This window comes from Patagioenas fasciata, chromosome 2 (assembly GCF_037038585.1).
Source record: "Patagioenas fasciata isolate bPatFas1 chromosome 2, bPatFas1.hap1, whole genome shotgun sequence".
In the NCBI taxonomy this organism is placed as follows: domain Eukaryota; kingdom Metazoa; phylum Chordata; class Aves; order Columbiformes; family Columbidae; genus Patagioenas; species Patagioenas fasciata.
Window position 1 is genome coordinate 6,222,491 of NC_092521.1, and position 19,311 is coordinate 6,241,801.

At 42.1% G+C, this 19,311-nt stretch overlaps 1 protein-coding gene across 5 annotated transcripts in view; it reads left to right on the top strand.

Moving 5' to 3' along the window:
• TRAPPC9 (trafficking protein particle complex subunit 9) overlaps positions 1-13,813 on the top strand; it is a 551,813-nt gene extending 538,000 nt beyond the window's left edge. For all 5 annotated transcript variants that reach the window (XM_071803771.1, XM_065830982.2, XM_065830984.2 and 2 more), the window contains 2 exons: positions 4,944-5,167; positions 12,483-13,813. In XM_071803771.1, coding sequence (XP_071659872.1) covers positions 4,944-5,167; positions 12,483-12,662 — 404 coding nt within the window. In that variant the 3' untranslated portion in view covers positions 12,663-13,813. The remainder of the gene's footprint in view (positions 1-4,943; positions 5,168-12,482) is intronic.
• Positions 13,814-19,311: the final 5,498 nt, after the last annotated feature.

Sequence of the window (19,311 nt, forward strand, 5' to 3'; positions counted from 1 at the left end):
GATAGGCAGGATCAGTTTGCTCTATATACGGAGTCTACCTGTAGTGCAGGTGTTTTTTCTTTCTCCATTCTGAACTTTCATCCATCTGCATCATTTGTAAGCTCAGAAATGGACAGACTGACTGGTCCTTTCATTGCTCTTTTAGGGCAATTAAAAGTAAAGCTGGCCTGGGCAGGCATTTTAATCAGCACTTTAGATTTGGTGAACACAGGAAAACTGAATCATTCTGCAAGACTTTCACTGCAGCAGCTCCATCTGGGGCTCTTGGTCTTTGGCTTTTCTCCATCAAAGCACATGATGGACATTATCTAGAGACATCAGTGTTGCTGCTCCACTCCCCTTCTCAGACCACGGCTCTCCCAGTTCACAGATGAGATGAGTGAAACTACTGTTTTGGAACAGCTCTAACAGCATAAAAAATGGTTGATTGACTGAAATTCCCCTATCACAGTAGAGCCGATGCTTTACTGAGCATGAAGATCTCTTTTACCTCTTTTGTGAGGTGTATTTACTCATCTGGGCATCTCTTGCCTTGAATTTTGTTGACCTACTTGTTTTGTGCACTTGGAGGTGTTTGTCTTGAGCCAGGTTCCCAGCTGCAGCAAACAGCAGGGCCAAGCGCATCTGCACCAGCTGGGGATTCAACATCAAGTTTAAAAGCAAATATACAATGGAAATTTCTCCACCTCCCGTGGTAAAGATGAGCACAAACACCCTGCCTTCCTATGCAGCCCATTCTTTAAAATCAACCCTAACTTGAGTGAGGAGAGTAAACAATCCTGGAAGATGCGTCTCCACTGAGATTAAACATGTATTTGTATATGGCTTTCCAAAATTTAACTTTCACAGTGGCAAACAGGGAGTTGAGTGTGGAAATGTAATTAGCCACGACTCAGGACTCTTAATGTACGGGTGGGAAGATGAGTTGCGAGTGCTCTCACGGAAACTTGAAGTAACAAGATTGACTTACTGTCTCTTAATATGAGCATAATAAATAATGCAAAATGTTAATAATGTTTGGTGTTCGTTTCCAAGCTGCTCCTTTGGGTGACGTGCGTCTGGTAGATGACGGTAAATGATGTTTTTCTTGTGGAATAGTGGCTGTGTTCCTGTTAGTAACATTCATTCTTCCTCCTTGAGAGTTTTGAGATCCTGAAAGGCACTATAAAAATTCTGGTCTATTATTCTGATGTATTTTTTTGTGTCAATGAGCATCACCTATCAGCTAGGCTGTGAAGCAGCTTTTCCAACTCAAGGATGAATTCACAGAGATCCTAAAAGGCTTGGCTAAAGGCCAGCAGTGAAAAAGCAAGGCTTTCCAATCACCTTTCTTAGTGGCTTATATCATCCTAATCCTCTGCCTTCCAAAATGTGTTGGGCAACATTTTCCCCCTTGGTACAATAATCACTTAGAGAAGGTCCTAGAGACAAACCAAGAGTGTTCCCGTGCCTCTTTGTTGGTACGTGGCCAAGACTGTGTCCTTCCTTTCTTTTGTGACTATCAAGGATTGCAGGTTACTGTTGGCACTCAAGGATACTTCCCATAGGGTAGGTAAATGAGCAGTAAAGGGAAAAGAGAGAGAGGGAGGAAAAGCAGCATTCTGTTGGCTTATTAAAGTACTTTTAAAAGGATTTAACTTTTAATTAGAATGAGATTGCGATGTGTTTGTGAGTCTTTTTCCCCGGACAGCCAGAGTTTACACTTCCACATTTTTTATGTAAACATGCTGTTTGCATTAAACTCCTAATTTTCTGAAATACTGTTTATCTTGTATCTGAATCTTTGGAAGAGGGAGATATGGCCATGACTTTATTCTGAGCGACCGTATCTTCCGATCGAGAGCTCCTGTGTGCTGAAGCCAGTAATGATTCACTCTCGCAGCAGTGGTGTGAGCAGTCTCAGCTTTTATACGCCATCTGTGTGAGTGAGCTGAATCTGCAGAAACGGGACCCTGTACACATGTCTTTTCCTCTGCTCATGGATGAAAATATTAAAGCAAAATCCGTATGGTCCACGAGATGTTTTCTGTGTCAGAAAGGGAGTAAAACTGCCTGTCAAACCAAGCTGTTCTCTCCGATGAGAGGGACTGTTTTTAAACACTCCTTTCCATAGTATTTTGCACGCCAGCCATGTGTGTGTTTTCTCATCTGACATCTCATTGAGAGACTTTGGCTTTAGTACTTCAGGAAGGAAGGGTGTGCTGGGAGGGAAGGAAATAATCTCTTAATGTGTACACAAGCACGTGTGCACACACAACCTTAAAATAATGAAAGAAAATTAATCTGCTTGAGCCAAGCTTAATTGCTTCTCTTTTTCTTTGGATTTTCTATTTTTGCATGGAAGCAATGCCCTGAGCTATTATTAGATACAAAGGTGGAGACAGAGGGCAAAGGATTCATTTACAATTCCTACAGCAGAGCATTGAATTTTAAAGCTAAAGGGAAAGTTGGTGAGCAGCTTGAAAATAAAGGTTCATCCACTTAGCTTACTGAGTATTTCTAAAGGTTCATGCTGATCTGGGGAGCCAAGTGTTCTCACAGCTCTAAGACCTGCTGGCTGGAGGAACCAGGAAAAAAAACAAGGGGTTTATTTAAATTTTCTTTTTTAAATGAAAGCAACTTGCAGGGAGAAACTTGAAAGCATGAACTGCTATAAAGTCATGGATTAATATAAATGCATTTCTTTTGAGGGAAGCTTCACTCCTGTGGCAGTGAAGCTTAAGCATTATACGCACACACACTGTTATAACCACCACTTCTCCTCCATGGTCCTGGGGCAATCCTGCAGAAAGCAATTCAATCATGTTGGGCAGGAGAGCCCATAACATTAAAGTGTGCTGTTGCAAAGAAAACCAATTCCAAACAGGTTTTCTAGCTCTTTCCTAAAATGCAATGGTGAGTATCACTTCCTTTCACAGAATCACAGAATCATAGAATGGTTGAGGTTGGAAGGCACCTCTGGACATCATCTGTTCCAACCCCCTGTTCAAATGGGGTCACCTAGAGCTGGTTGCCCAGGACCGTTTCCAGATGGCTTTTGAGTATCTCCAAGGATGGAGACTCCACAACCTCCCTGAGCAACCAGTGCCGGTCAATGGTCACCCTCACACTAAAAAAGCTTTTCCTGATGTTCAGAGGGAACCTCCTGTGTTTCAATTTGTGCCTGTTGTCTCTGATCCTGGGACCGGGCACCCCCAAAAAGAGTCTGGCTCTGTCTTCATTGCTCCCCTGAGCCTTCTTTATGCTGAACAGCCCTGGCTCTCTCAGCCTCTCCTCACAGGAGATGCTCCAGTTGCTTAATCCTCTTAATGACCCTTCACTGGACTCTCCTCACTATATCGTTGTCTCTCTTGTACTGATGAGCCCACAACTGGACACAACAGTCCAGCTGTGGCCTCACCAGTGCTCTGATTTTCAAAAACTGGGCATTTCCTTTGGAAAGGGCAGTTTGGCACGGGGACTATTCCAACTGTGACACCAGCATTGGTTTTGTGTAGCTGCAGCCTGAGCCCTGCAGGGTTTCTTTGTGCTCGTTCTGCCAAACCTCTTGTACCTGGGACTTGCTGCTGCATTTGGGCAGCTTTGGTCAAGGAGGGGTTTTCATCTGGGTAGCTCAGCTTTGCTGACCCGACCTCTGGAAAAAAGTCTTTTTCTGAACTTGTTTCTTCTTTGACACAAGTTTGTTTGTTTGTTTTTTTTTTTTTTAAATTTATTTTATTTTCCCCCTCCTGAGCTCCTGTGCTAAGGCTTGTTCAGTTTGCCAGGCTAAAGGACATCATGACATGCATCGTTTTGCAGTGTTTGTTTCTGTGAAAGCTCCTGAAGCATAGTGTCTTTTCTTGAAGAGGGGATATTACTAATGTAAGTCCGATGCTGTTGGCAGAGGAATAATATGGTGTATGTCATAAGACAAGCTACTGAGGAGGAGCTGGAGTGATTGAAATGCCTCATGGGTGTATGAGATGGTGGGGATAGGTATTCACACAGAGGATGCTTTCTTACATGTGCCCAGGGCTTTCTCTTATCTCTGAACATGAACCCGTAGTGAAATAGAAATGTTTCTGTATTAATAGTGCATTGGAGATAACCCTCATCTGAAAAATACAGTAATACTGCACAACTGGGAATCCTTTCAGAGCAGGGAATTGGACCAGCAATCTCATAGTGTGTTGGTAATGAAACATTTTGGTTCTATATAAGCAAATGGGCAAGGTTAGTGGACACATTACTCCAGTTGTCATTGTCCCAGCAGTAACCAATTTAGAGGCTTTGTATTTTCTGCTATCCCAGTAAGGGAAAGAAAAGTAGAAAGTTAAAAATAGAAATCCCAGAATGAATTAAAGTGCAAAGAGTGAACAAGCTTGTAGTATTGCTCTATAATTTTAAAAACCCTTTTTTCCCTATAATCTGAACCTTAATATATGTGTTACTTTGCAAGTTCTAGCCGTGTCTCTCCTGCTCCAAAAGGTCATCTCCATGCAGGAGGATTTATTCCGGCTGTAACATGTGAACGTGGGCGTCCAGCCCTGGATTATCTAGCTGCCATATATACTGATGATTCCTGTTTGTATTTCCATTCACATGATGCTGTTGATTTGCAGGAAAAGCATGAGAAGTTGCTTGTGACTTTGGCCTCTAAGGGCGGAGGTTAAAAATATGTGTTCTAGTGCTTGTGTATGGATCATAATTGAGTTTTTTCATAGCTTTTTCAACCATTGTGGACAGATATTGGACCTTCATGAACGGGTTGTTGCAAGTAGTTTCCCTGCAATGCTACTCTACACAACACTGCAGCGTTGGGTCTTCTTTCCTAAGGTTGACCATCATACACTCTTGGTTTCACTTAGGTTACCTTTTCTTCTGAAGTCTCCTAATAATCCAGCTTAATACAGGTTCTAAAGCAGGAGTCCGAAATAACGTGGAACTTTTTTCTTGATTTGCAGATATCCTCGTTGACGGCAAGCTTTGCGACTGCGATATCGTGGTGGACTGCAAAGTGGGGGATCCCATCCCGTTGGAGGTGAAGCTGACCAACTGGAGCAAACACAGCGTGGGGCCCTTCGCGCTCACCGTGACGCCCTACCAGGATTACCAAAACGGGGTGCACAACTACGAGCTGCAAGATGCCATCACCTTTGTGGGATCGAACACCTTCTACATCGATTCAGTAAGTCTTTCTATCAAGCGGGTCCCAATTCTGGATTATGTGTAATTGCAGAAAAGGGCTTTGTTATTCAATTGTGCATTTTAAAGCACGTTAATTTTTGGAAAGCACCACAATTGTGGCAGCTGTTGCTAAAGGTGCTGCTAGGTTTGTGGACATAGAATCATCTCTCTGAGATGGTTTAAGACTGTAATTTCCTGTTATGTGAACAACTAGCAAACTATCACTTTTGTTGACTCCAGATCTGAACCTAGATAAAATGTTTAATACCATATTGCCAGTCCCTTGAGCCATCCAGTGCAACCTGCAGTAGTAGATTTTAAGTAACTTTTTCTCTTTAGTCCATAAGAAACATTCCCCAGGCTGAGCCAAGGAACTCAGCAAATCAGTTTTAGTCAAGTCATGAGAACTACAGAAAGAAAATGCTAAACATTAATGACCAAAATTATGAGATGGTTCCTGTCCTTGTCACGACAAAGAAAAATTGAAAACATGCTTAAATGAGACAAAAAAGTCTCTTTTTAGAACAATTGAGACTTTTATGTTTCTCTCAATTTCTTCTTTATAAAACTCAAGTCTAGTAGCTTTTTGCTTCTAAGGCAGGACACTGAAAATACAGATAGAGTCACACTTTCCCACATCCTTCCTCCAAAAAAATGCAACAACACAAAATCAGGAATGAAAAACATATGGACAGTACTGCAGAGTGGAATAAGCAGTATTTCAGGTAACTTATAAAATAAACATGAAGAAGAGGGTGAGTGTTTGGGATAGTGCTTAGGGCCTTTGCTTAGGTCAGCTCTTCGGATAGGTAATAAAATGTACCTGTCAAAACTGAATATTTAAGTGAGCCTTAGTAAGAAAAAAATTGAAGGTTAACCACAGGAATAGTCACCATGCTTATTTTTCAGTTACGCATCATGGGAAGAAAATATTTCAAAAAAGCTAATGGGCGTGGAGTACACCATCAACTTGAATTTTAATGGGGGCTCAGTATATTCTTGGCTGAATAGTTTAGGTATGTCAACAGAAATAATCAAGAGATGACTTTCTTTCTGACAATGTGGATTTTTTAATCAGAGTGGCAGTGTTTGGATGTCCGGCCGCCGAAGGGCCTGACCCTCCAGGCTAATGAGGGAAAAGGGAGATGTCAGCATGATGTATTCTTACCTTCTGATTGAGTCTCCTATGGGGGAACAAGTCAAGAGGTCACATCTCTTGTGCCTTCCCATACGTTACAGTCCCTGCTTTTGCCCCGTTATTCAGTATTGAGAGATTTCTCCTGTAAACACAGTCCCCGATAAGTTAAAAATAGAGGGTTTTGTTGGGGTTTTTTTTCTGCTATTTGTCCTTCTTGTCATCCATAAAGGTGAAATTAAGAAACCGTTTACTCCTAGACACGAAGTGTTGTATTTCACGGTATGTAGTGTTGATACTTGTCCTACACAGGCTCCCAAAGAAAATGCTTAGTCTGATTTCTTTGAGGCATAGAGCCCTGATAGTGGAAGAAAAATCTTCAAACAGTGTATCTAATTCTGTCAGAGGCTTTTTTGTCCGCCTGTAATAACTAATTCACTAATGGAAAAAAGATTTCAGAAAGCTGCACCGGTTTCGGAGACAAGTAGAACATCCTGGTTTGTGCATTTGGTGCTTCAGGGAAGGATGGACATACTCAGAACTGTGTTTGTGCTCTGGGTCTGACAGAAATTCAGATGCTGGTTAAGAAACTGAAGAAGTTCATGTTTGGGTGAGGTGAAAGATTATTGGAGTTTCTCTTTTATATAAAAGAAAACTGAGACACTGGACCAGATTCCCCGCTGGTGTAACTCTGTGCTGTTCTATCGAAGCTATTAAACATCTGCCCATTATTTTTCTAAACTGAGGCCATGGGCAGATAATTATTTTGCTTGTTTAATGGAGGTGGATTGAGATGGTCCCGTTTCCCAGCTGCTTGTTTCTGCCCCTCTGTGGGAAGATGCTCCCCCTTCCCCAGCAGCCCCAGCGAGAGAGGTGCTGTGAGCATTTGTTTGCGTGGAAAGTTGGCCAGTTTAGCAAAACTATGTTTGTCAGCAGTTTAAACTAATTGGGCTGACTTTACACTGACACTGGCAAGGAGGTGGTGACATGATTTATTGCACTGCTGAGCTGGGTGGGAGGAAGGATGGAGAACTGGCATATGGTTTGGTGTATCAGTAATGTACGGTCAAGAACAACTGGGAGCATCAGGTATTACAGCATGAGAATATACTTCTTATGCCCTGAAAATTTTGTCTATTGTCATGCTGATGCAGAAACTACAACATCATTGGTCCTCAATTGAATATGATCTCTTTGGGGAAAAACAAACCCAAACCCCCTCTTCTTTCCCAAATGTTAATTTCACACTAAGGCTGATGCTCAGCAAATCACAATTATTTTTGTTTCCAGATTAAAAAGTTTCAAATCAATTTCTGCTGCTATCTGAAAGATGGGGGATATATACAGGAATTCTCAGTGTGCACATGCTACTTCACGGCATTAATATAAATTGGTTAAAGGGTAAAAGTCATATGATTTTGTAGTTCTCCTTTTTACAACTTGAAGTCTGGGTTAGATGAATTATCTGAAGGCAATGAGTGCTTTTCCACCTTTTTGTGCTCCTACTTCAGTTCAGTGCAGCAGTCTGGGTTTATATCACAAAGTCTGCTGGGATGTACTACTTCAAAACGCAAATTCTTTTACTGAAAATTTTAAAGGATATGGAGATATTTCCATGCATTTTAAATTAAGTAAAATCTTTATTTTTAAGCACAACTTCTAATTTGGTTAACCTTACCTTTCTGTGTCTGTATTTAAGAGAAAAAAGTTACTTCATCAGTTGTCATTTAGATAGGAAATATTTTTGTTCTGTGTGGGGTTTGGAACATGAGATAACACGGTAGGCCCCACCCATTCAAATACATTGCACTGAATTGGTTTTTTAGCTGAATCCACAACCTGAAGTTTAGCTTCAGCCATATTATTAAAAATCCTTAGTTCTTACCAATGTTTTCTTTTGAGTAATTAGTTGATCAGAGTTGCTTCTTGCCAAATTAAAAACAAAAAAAAATCGTCTTCTGTGAAGATTCCTGTAACTATCAGCAATTCATCTTTCCTTGTTGTTCCTACTATTGCCATTACAATTCTCAAGCAGGTTTTTTTCCTGCGGGTGCTGCCCCGCACTAGCTCAAGTGATTGGTAGTGGAGATGAGGAGAAATTCATTAGTAGATGGTCATTTCGAATCAGTTCAGAAGCGATGATGAACATTTGCCCACTTCTGGCAGGTCCTCTGTGGCCCATCTGGAACAAATTAGTTTTCTTGGCACCGTTTTACTTGCACTGTAAACTCTTTGGGGCAGCGAACAGTAGCTGGCACTAGCCCTAATCTCCAGCTGAGCTCCCTAAGTACTACAGCAGTATAAATAAGTAGTAATTAGTTCTAAGCAATCTCATTCCCACATGGTAGCCTGAATTGGGGAAGGATTAGGCTGGAGCTAGAAACTTCATTTTTCTTCTCTCTCAGTGGAACAGAGGAGTAATGTGGGCATTTTTTTCATGATTCCTCAGTCATGCTTTTCTAGGATAGAAACTTCCCATCTTTGGTCTCCATGTGAAGGGTTTGGTGGAATTTTAGTGAAATCTCTCTTGCCTGACTCGATTCAATGGCACCCCAGGTTGGCACAATGTATAAGCAAGTATCCAGGTGGTGTGCTGCTCGATCAAACAACAATACAAATTTGGTCTGGATTGGACGTGAGTATGTGATCTTCATGTTTCTCATGGGTTAGCTGGATCATGCACTGCAATCAGTGGGATGGATGGTGGGTGCTGTCATCTACAGCAGGAAATGTCTGACTTGTGTAGACATCAGAACAAGTCACCCTGAGCCCCCCTCATGGGCAGTGGAGAGCTGGTCATCAGCCTTGATGGAGTTTAGGGGAAATTTTACCTCATTCTACATTTGATCAGATGAATCCTTGAGTGTTGAACAGCCGGCTCAGATGTGGACATCCACTTTACAGACATTTGGATGCATTCAGTTCCAACCTAAGACATCTGAATGAGTAGGTGTTACCATGGATGCTGGCGACCTAAGCTCCCATTAGTCAGTGGAGATGCAGTCTGCATCCAGTAGAACCTGGCTAATACCAACATAGACACCAGGGGTGAGGTTCCGTTGCCTGGTAGTAGTAGTCTACTATCATTTAGGTGCTGTGGGCATCCCACTTGGCCTCCACCTACTGCCAAAAATCCTATAAATCATCCTGTAAATCTTTCTAGCCCTTTACAGATGTCTCAGTGGCTTAGGTCATACCAAATGTCATGAGGTACCTATATTTAGGCAACTATATCCTGACTCTGTAGGCTTGCCAGGTAGACCACTGTGTGTTTACTCCACTGGCTGAATTAAATAGGTGTCTTCTTTCTGTAGTAGCAACTTGGATACCTAGTGTGCAGGAAGACACCTAGAAGTAGGTGGTTTAACCTTAAAATTAGTCCTGTGCCCAGTATAATTGTTGGTTTGGGCCTGGCCCTTCACTGACCCAAATGTTGCTGATGTACTTGTGGTCTTCTGGGAATGTTTGTAAACAGCCCCTCTAGAGGGACAACCTGACTTTCCAAAGTTATTTTGGAAGAAATTTCTTGTAACTTCTGCAGAGCCACTTTCATCTCAACAGTGCAGAGGTTTCAAGCTACTTTTGCTTCCCTGTTTTTTCCTCAAACCACAAATGTTGAAGTGGTTGTACAAGCGGTCATGCAGATGTGGATAGACGCCAAACCATGAGCAATGGTGTCTGGTCTGTGCATACTGTGCACAGGCAGATGGGCAGCAGACAGAAGTGGGCACATACCACTACCTGCCTCGATGAGTCTTCTCACTTTTGATGAAGAAGATGATGACTGGTACGGAGACCTGTGCAGGAAGAACAAGCAACCATGTAGGCAGAACTTCAAATGAGTGAAAAGACTGTGTTTATCCCAATGTGCCTGAAGCCACCTTCCTGCCTGTCAAGGGCTATGATCAGTGCTGTTACAGATATTTCTTCATGGTGCAACTAGATTTGGAAAAATGGACTGTAAGCTTGAAAATAGTATAGAATCATAGAATCATTAAAGTTGGAAAAGTCGCTCAAGATCATCGAGTCCAACCGTAACCTAAATCTAGCACTAAACCATGTCCTTAAGAGCTTCATCATGAGTCCTGAGGAGGCTTAATTTGCTGTTCGCCTCCACCCATTGCTTGCATTAGTGCCCACCTCTGTCCTCCTCTGGATGCAAGTACACATCAATTCCAGTGAGGTGGAAGAAAGCAAGAGGGGATACTGCTTGATGTTGTTCTGCACGTCCAGATGCAACGCCGGAGGACAAGAACTTCTACCCAGCGAGGAGGGGAGATGCCAAGGACGGGGGTCAGGAGAACAGCTGTGGCTGCACTGGTCGCTCATGTGAATGATATGATGCTGATACAAGTTTGCTGTAGGTCAGCAAAAGTACTCAGCACCAAAGCTGCAGCAAACCTGGGCTTTGCCAGCTCTGGTGATGTTGCTGCTTATGGACAGCCAGGCCTCTATGCAGGAGAAGCAATTTAGGGAGGTTCAGCAAAGAAGCCTGATGCTCCAGAGGAGGTGCATGTCTAGAATAACCTAGGACAGGAGAAAACCAAAAGAAACAGCTTTTTCTCCTCACACCTGAAAGCTACAGAGAACGTTCCTCACTGGAGGTGTTGACAGGCAATTTTCATCCCTCTGGCATCTTCTTGCTGTGCCCCACACTCCTGGAAACTTTTTCTAGTGGTTTGTCTGTCTCCTTTTCCCCACTGTGGTTTCGTCACCATCTTTGTTCTGATCTTCCTATGCAATGGCAAGATGCCCTTCAGCAAAGGGTATCCATAGACACTTTCCCAGTTAATACCCCATTGTTGATGTCCCAGATTACCAATTTTTTTATAGTGGGTGATAATCCTGATAACCTGTCTCAGAGCCTTAGCCTCATTCCATCACTGCTCCAGGTGCTCATGTCCCATCAGTTCCCAGCGATGCCCCTTGCAAAGATTTTCTCTCCCTGAATCCAATCAAGTCCAGAACATCTGGACAGCTCAGTGCTTGTTGATCCAACATCAGAGCTTCTGCTGTGGTTGGGATTGGGTCTTGGCTTGGCTAACTAGTGGTATGCCATGCTGTCATTTGGAATCAACACTGGATCCTGTAACATGTTAGGCACTGAGTTTTTTGGAAATGGACAGATGAAGGCCCACTGCCAGTGAGTTCTCACATAGAAAAGAGAATATATGGGCACGGGGCTACTTGTGAAAGTGGAGATGACCCCATGAGTATATTATTAACGGGTGGTTTAAGAGTCCACAGGTCAGAAGGGAACTGGTAAGATGATCTTGATTGAGTAAAGACCAGTACAAAGGAGCATCAGCTACCCTTTATTATGTCTTTTCCACTGGCAATTTTTTTAATAAATTCCATCCAATGGAATGGCTTTGTATGGATTCTGTTTTTTGCATCTGCAGCAACTTTAACTGACTTCCAGGCACCCTGAAACCGGATTTAACATATACAGATATTAACATAAACAGATATTAATTCAAACATTCTCACATGCTGAACAGTCTTGGGAATTTTGAAGTTAGAAATTATTTAAGTGTTTTGCTGAAGTGATGGACCAAGATATATTATTTGTTGTAAAGACATAGATCATATGAATTCTGCATTTAATCCGGACAAGTTAACTCAGAATGGCTACTTTTCATGGGATGTTTCTTACTAAACTGAATTGTTTCAATAGTAGTGAATATTGAAGATTCCTGATAGAATTTGCAGTCAGATTTTGGCTGAATAAGAAGTGGAAATGAACTTATTTTATTATAGCCAAGTTGTTAGTATTTAACCATGTGTTAACCATGTGTTAAACACGTGTTTAACACATTCAGAGCCATTATTTAGGCCTTTGATACAGATACTGATAAATGCAATGTGAGGAAAGATATTCTTGGATATTCAAGACATTTTGGGTGACTTCTGCCTTAAAGCAACTCTGTTATGGCATCGGTGGCTCCTGAAGAGCCTGGTTTGGGCTGTGCCACAGCCTTGCTGCATGAGAGAATAACAGAGGATTTCATTTTCAGTGCTCCGGTTTTACCATTGCTAGAACAGGGACAAGATCTTCACTCCTTTTTCTGTGAATCTAGAGTACTTTGAGATCAGTTGAAGGAACTACTGCATTGCAAAGTGCAATTATTTTGTTTTGTTGCTGGTTTAATTATACTGATTTTCACGTTCTCTTTTGCAGGTGAAGCCGACCAAAGACTCTGTGTACTTTGGAGCACTTCTCTTTCTCTACACAGGCGACTTCTACCTGAATATCAAATTCCACGAGGACAACTGCAGCAAGGAACTGCCTCTCTCCTGGTTCTGCCTTCCTAGTGTCCACATCCGTGCTATGGAGCCCATGGTCCAAACTCAGCCCTAAATGTACTGTGCGCTATCTGATTAACCACAGCGCACAGAAATGCCTGGCACATCCTCTGCTTGACCCCAGCTTGTTTCTGTCCAACCCCAGGCCACAGTTTCTACTTTGGAGGAACAGCTGAACACTTTCTGAATTGGCTGATAGTCATTTGGGCAGCTGCTTTAGCTAATTTCAGAGAGAAAGAGAGAGAGATTATAACTATGCTAGAGTTTTCCTCCATTTCCAAAAAAGCCTTTGAAACTGCTAATATATGCATTATACTTTCATATACCCTATTGATATCCATGGGTTTGAAAGGGTCTTGAGGGTTGAATTTAAAAGCACTGAATTTAACCATGTGTTTGAGGGTCACGATTCCAGCTTGAATAATCTCATTTTAGCATTTTTCAACGAGCGTTGTATACCTGTTTGAAATGCCTCCTGGCTTATACTGGACCCATGGCATGTACCCTTGAGATGTAGTTCTCTCTCAGACTTGCTCCTAGGTTTGTTCTTCTTCACTTATTTGCTGAGTATTTGCTGTTTTTGGTAGTAAATAGCAGTAGTGACGCTTTTTGCTGTGTTACTGAAAGTAGGAATAGAAAATGTGCCTCCAGTTATTCTCTTCCTCCCCTGAACCTTGTACCACTTGCTCCTGGTAGAGTCACTGTCTTTAGCTGGTAGATCTATGAACAAGAAATGAAAGATGGCAATGAAGACCTAAAGAGTTTTGTCCTTGAAAAAGGAAATAAGCCGCATTTGGATTGCCTAGGGCTTGCTTGTGAATTTGGGCTTTCACAGTTCTGGTTTATACAATCACAATTGCTTGAAACGTTTGCAGACACTTAAAGAGCCACCAGAATTAATCAGCTGGTCATTAATATCACTTTGTGTGAGTTTTTTGCAAACTCTCCTTATCAGATTTTTCATGCTAATAGACTGGGTTTGATTACGCGGTTGTTTTTCTTCCTTCTTTTTGTTAGAATGATTAAGTTTAATTATTAGGCAATTAAGGCTGTGGAATCCTGGCCATAAAAGTAGTTGATGAATGTACTGAAATTTAGCCCGTTGTCTTTCAGAATAACGTTTTGTATAGAGAGACCCACATCTATGCCATGTAAAGCAGAGAGATGTCTTAACTGTATGATTAATATATTATTTTATGGACCATACGTTTCAAACCTGTCTCAGTCTTTTCTTACATTTACAGCCTGCTGCTCTTAGATTTGGTAGTAGAATACTTTTGGGGGTGGATACACCAAGATGTGGCAGGGGCGCTCCAGTTTGCTCCGGTTAGCTCTATACGTGCTAAATCTACATGCACAACCTCTTTGCAGATTTTTTTTTGTTTGTTTAGGCTTCATCCAAATGTAAGCACACCACTTCACGCCTGACCTGGTCCGTTCTGCTCATGCTGTGGAGCACCAGCCCACTTTGCTCATTCTTGCTCCTCGCACCATCCCCAGTTGTACTTTTAGATGTGACTGGTGTTTTCCATAGGAAAGACCGCGCTCAAAACTCCATTCATCCCGTTTGCAAATGACTGTAATGTGTTAATCCTAAGTATATTTCTAAATTGAGGGAACTATAGCTGGAGCATGATAGCTATATTTCCAGTGTACGCGGTGTATTATCTCTGAAAACCTATATTGTGTTTGCTCTTGAGCCGTGGCTCTGCACACAGCTTTGAATGCCGGAGTGGAAGTCTCTGGTCTTAAACTGGTGGAAATTTGAGACCAACTGAAGATTTATTCACAATGATGTATTGCTCTGTCAGCTGCCAGCACGCCATGTCCAGTAAGAAAACTGTTCCTTAGAATTGCACAGTGGCTCTGGGCCAGAGACACCCGTGGAAAGAATGTCATGGAAAGAGGGTCCAACCAGCTAAATAGGGCAATTTTTTTGTTGGTGGAGCTTGGTTGACCAGTTTGTGCCATGAAGCCGAATCCTCTGTCACTACATAGGCATATACACAGAAAAATAAGATCCCAGGAGAGTGGGAATTAAACCAGTTAATCTTCTCCATGAAAGCTTGCTTTTGACATGTGGCTCTGGGCTATGTTACACAGCACTGTTGCGGCAAAATCCAAATTGGGTTTTATTCAGTATTCCCAGCAGGTAATCTGCAGATGCTAGGGATCCAGCTAAGGCTTTGTAAGGACCACATTGCATTTGAAACAAAAATATTGTGAAGCAAATGCTGTTTCAGTCAGGATGCTTCGGTTTACCCAGTTAAGGTATAATTTCCTAGTTTATTTTTGAGAGCATTTTCTGAGACCAGAGGATATTGTTGTGTGAAACCTGTACTGGGATGCAGCACTCCTGTGCCCTTTACCTAAAAAGGATCCTGATCCACAGAGCCTGATGAAGCTGTTGGAACGGGGACAGATTTCATTATAACAAAAGCAAGTGGCATATTTCCTCATTTTCCAATATGCCATTATAAATCTCCTATATGTGCTCATAAATATAAATCCTTATGTGCGAGCTGACCCTTAATGGTCTATCTGTTCATTATATAGTAGACCACTCTGTCCCTTGTCAACTTTGATGCTTAGTTGCTTTTGGCATTTATTATATCTTTCCTAATTTTCTCACACTTCTACTTGTCTTGGTAAGAGAGAGAAAACACAAGAAATTTTTCCTTCTGGGGATCATTTGTGACTTGTCCAGAAGGAGTATATTTAAGTGTCAGTGTAATTTGGAAAAGGTGAGGGGTACTTGAAATGAGAATACTACATCATTTTTGGTTTTCTTTTTAATGGAGGTTTTTGCTGGGCTTGCTGTCAGGATTGGTCCTTGCTGTGCTGATACTTCTCTGATCTGCTCTCCTTTTCTGGAACCAAAAACTTGTTTTTATTTCTCTGAACCACCCAGCTATTATTTTGAACACGATGAGCCAAACTGCGCATTGTTACACAGATGTAAATCTGATATGATCCAACTTGGTTGGATTAAATCATTCCTAATTTATATCACCATTACTGAGAGCAGATGTTGGTCCAATATATGTATGCATTAGAGAAGTCATGTAAATTTAACTGTCTGAATAAATACTTACCTTGCGTTATTTACACCTCTGCCTGTCTCTTCTGTCTATAATTCTTGATAGTGTTCGTGTGTGATTTTTCTGGTAATAATAATGTATCTCTTGATGTTGCATTCTGTTTCTGAAAGGAAAATGTATTTGACCCTAGAACCGAAATTTTGGCCTCACTCAAACTTTCTCATCCGAGATGAACTCAGAGCTGATGGAAGATGCATATTCCATAGTGTGGCTCCTGTGTCAGTATCCATTACCTGTTGGCTGTGGAAGGAGATATGCACTCATGTGAAAGGTTGCTTGTGCCTCAGTAGCCTGATGTTGATTACAAGGCTGGTGAAACACTGGCACAAGTTGCCCAAGGAGGTGGTGGATGCCCCATCTCTGGAAACATTCAAGATCAGGTTGAACGGGGCTCTGAGCAACCTGAGCTGGGTGAAGATGTCCCTGCTCATTGCAGGGATGAGCTTTGAAGGTCCCTTCCAAACCAAGCTGTTCTATGGTTCCATGAAACTTTCCATCCTCCACGGAAACAGCTCAGAGACTGGAAGGAGGGCCACTTACGGAGGTGGTGCATCTGGGAAGAGGGATTGTAAGCACTTTGTGTGCACCATCTAATGTCCATCTCTCTTTGAGCTTCTTCTGTCCAGCAGTCCTGAGGCTTCTTTTGTTTGGGTTCCCAATCTAGAAGCTCTTAAGCTCTCCTTAGTGACAGACAGCTACACTGTCCCTTCCTTGGATCCTCTGGCTCTCTTCAGAATGTGGGCACTTTGACTTCTCACTGAAGTGGGACTGTGCATCCATCCTACTGCACTACATGCACTAGAACAGTACCATCTACCAACTCCCTGGGATGTTAAGCATGATTTCCAGAACTCTGGGCTTGCAATTCAGCTGTTTGGGCACAGGTAGGATTTGAAGCCTTTTCTCCACTTACCTCCTTCACGGAGATTTGTGAAAGATAACACATTTTACATAGAATCATGGAATCATTTGGGTTGGAAGAAATCTTTTAGATCATCAAGTTCATCCAAAACCTAACTCTAGCACTAAACCATGTCCCTAAGAATCTCATCTACATGTCTTTTAAACACCTCCAGGGGTGATGACTCCAATTCCCTGGGCAGCCTGTTCCACTGCTTCACAACCCTTTCCATGAAGAAATGTTTCCTCATGTCCAATCTGAACCTTCCCTGGCACAACTTGAGGCCATTTTCTCTCATCCTAAAAAAGACAAACAGATCTGGACAATTTTTGGTAATCAATGATACGTGTTTACCTGTGGAGGTAAGACCTTTCTTGGACTTAGGCCAGGGTCCTTGGGTTGTTCAGCCTTTTTCTATTCTAGCTCTTGGTTTTTCATCTCTCTCTTTCTGACCTCATCCTTCCCACCAACTCTTCCACTTGTTCCTCTTCTGCTTTTCTTTGGTTGGTCCCAACAGAAAGGATCAACGTGACTCTTTCTCTCTCCTTCCTCTGCATCTCCATGAGGGCTATCCTAACACTTTGGTCATCTGGGGAAGAAAAAAAATTGCTTAAAACCCTAATTTGGTTGTTAAATTGGAGCTTGGTTTTCATATCCTCACTTAAAAGCATCTCGAAATATTTGAGTTGAATGAGACCTTATTTATTTTGTTACCATCTGATGTTGCTCGTTGGAATTATAGAGTCATAGAATGTCCTGAGTTGGAAGAGGCCCACAAGATCAAGTCCAACTCCTGTCTCTGCATAGGGCAAACTCAAAATTGACATCATGTGTCTGAGGGTCCAGTCACTTTTTGAATACTGTCAGGCTTGGGGCCGTGACTACCTCCCTGGATTGATAGGCTACTAAATTTATGATGCCTCAGTCCCATGATACCAATGGGATTTGCTCTGTATGTAGGTGACATGTCATTTAACATATATTGATTCCTTGTTGTCCCTGTGTTCCTGATTCAGCAAGATATCTACACATGTGCCTAATGTTAATCAGATGAATAGATCCACTGCTTGTGGCTGATTCAGTCACACATCTGCCTGGGGAACTTGCTAAACCTGTGTGAACTTGTGAGTCTGAGATTGAGGTCCTGTCCCATTATGTTCCATGGGCCATCACCACTGGCTCCCAGGAACCCCAGTATGAGGAGAAGATATCTCATCAAAATCAGGCACTGTCATTTTAGTATGTAGGGGATAGATATATACAATGAGTCTGGGAGCGCATAAGATCCTTCCAGGACGCTATGTTCTCAGTATATATCTATACCAACCTTGAAGGCATAAATCATATTAATAGATTTGCTTGGGAAATCATGCTATACCCAAAGGCTGTGCCCAGGAGCTATGTACTGGGTGAGACAGCGCTGATCCACCTCCTGCTTGCAGTTGTTCTTCCAAGTGTTCCTCTTCCCAAGGCTGGTACCAGCACAGGCTGCACCGACATCCTCTCAACCTCCCCATCTCCACATCCACAGGAGAACTCCCCAGAAACTTCTCGGGAATTACTTGGCGTAAGGGAAGGCGTATTTTGACAGTGAGGGAACACAGTAGCACTTTTGTGATGAGGGAGTGCTGGATGCTCTGAAGAGAAGAATTTGTTGTGGCCCAATGTACTCTGGTATCACGACTGAAGAAGGGCCATTTCAACCCCTTTTCAACATGTATTCAGTTTGAAAAAAAACCCCAGACACTGCCAGAAAGAAATCAGGCCAACTATTGAAACAGTTTAACAATGAGCATCTTGTTAATGGCTGTGAGGATGTCATCACTCATCTGTGTCAGAAACAGGGCCCTTCTGCTCTCCAAAGTCTGCCCATGTTTTCGGTCCAGGCTGATGGCTGAAGTGATGCCATGATCTGGTTTATCATATGCTTACCACCTTCTTCCCCAACAGCTCAGATCCAGAGCACAGATGTGATTGCTGCCCCATTCCCTTGCCTTATTCACCCTTTTGTGGGGCCACACCAGGCTGAACCCATCTGATGAGTTTGGGTTAAAAAGGGGGAAGAAAAGGCAGGAGTGTTTTCCTGTAGTGCGCATACATGTGCATGAGGGGATTATGGATGTGCAGCTTGATCATTGCACAGACTGTTTAAACTTGTGAGGTTGCAGCATCTCTTACAGACACATTTGCAGCGCTTTTTGGGTCAGCAAAGTGGTAAATAAGCAGTGGGATGAAGGGAGGGTAGAAATGCATAAAGAAATGGTACAGGGCTACAACCAGAGACACCTCCACAAGATGCCCAAAGTTAATTAAGATGAATCAAGGCCAAATGGGTTATGTAACTGTCATGGCATTAAAAATAGGTTAGTCTGTATATTAAGATTTCATTTATGAATTGTTTATAAACCATTCATAAATGTTAGATGTGGTAAGCACGTTATGCACATGAATACTTTGTGTTCCAACATTATCGATGGCTGTATATATGGCAGCTGTAGGTATTATAGATGGTTAAGTCACAGCTCTAGAGACCAACGGTTCAATAGCAATATACAATAAATGATTCATCAATCACTTAAACATGTATTAAGCATTTATGTATTCTTTATAAATGGAACCTTAATATGAAGTGTGACCTTAAGAAATGTGAAATGGGGAACATTTCCCCTTTCATATTTTATTTTTCCCTTCTAAAAAAAGTA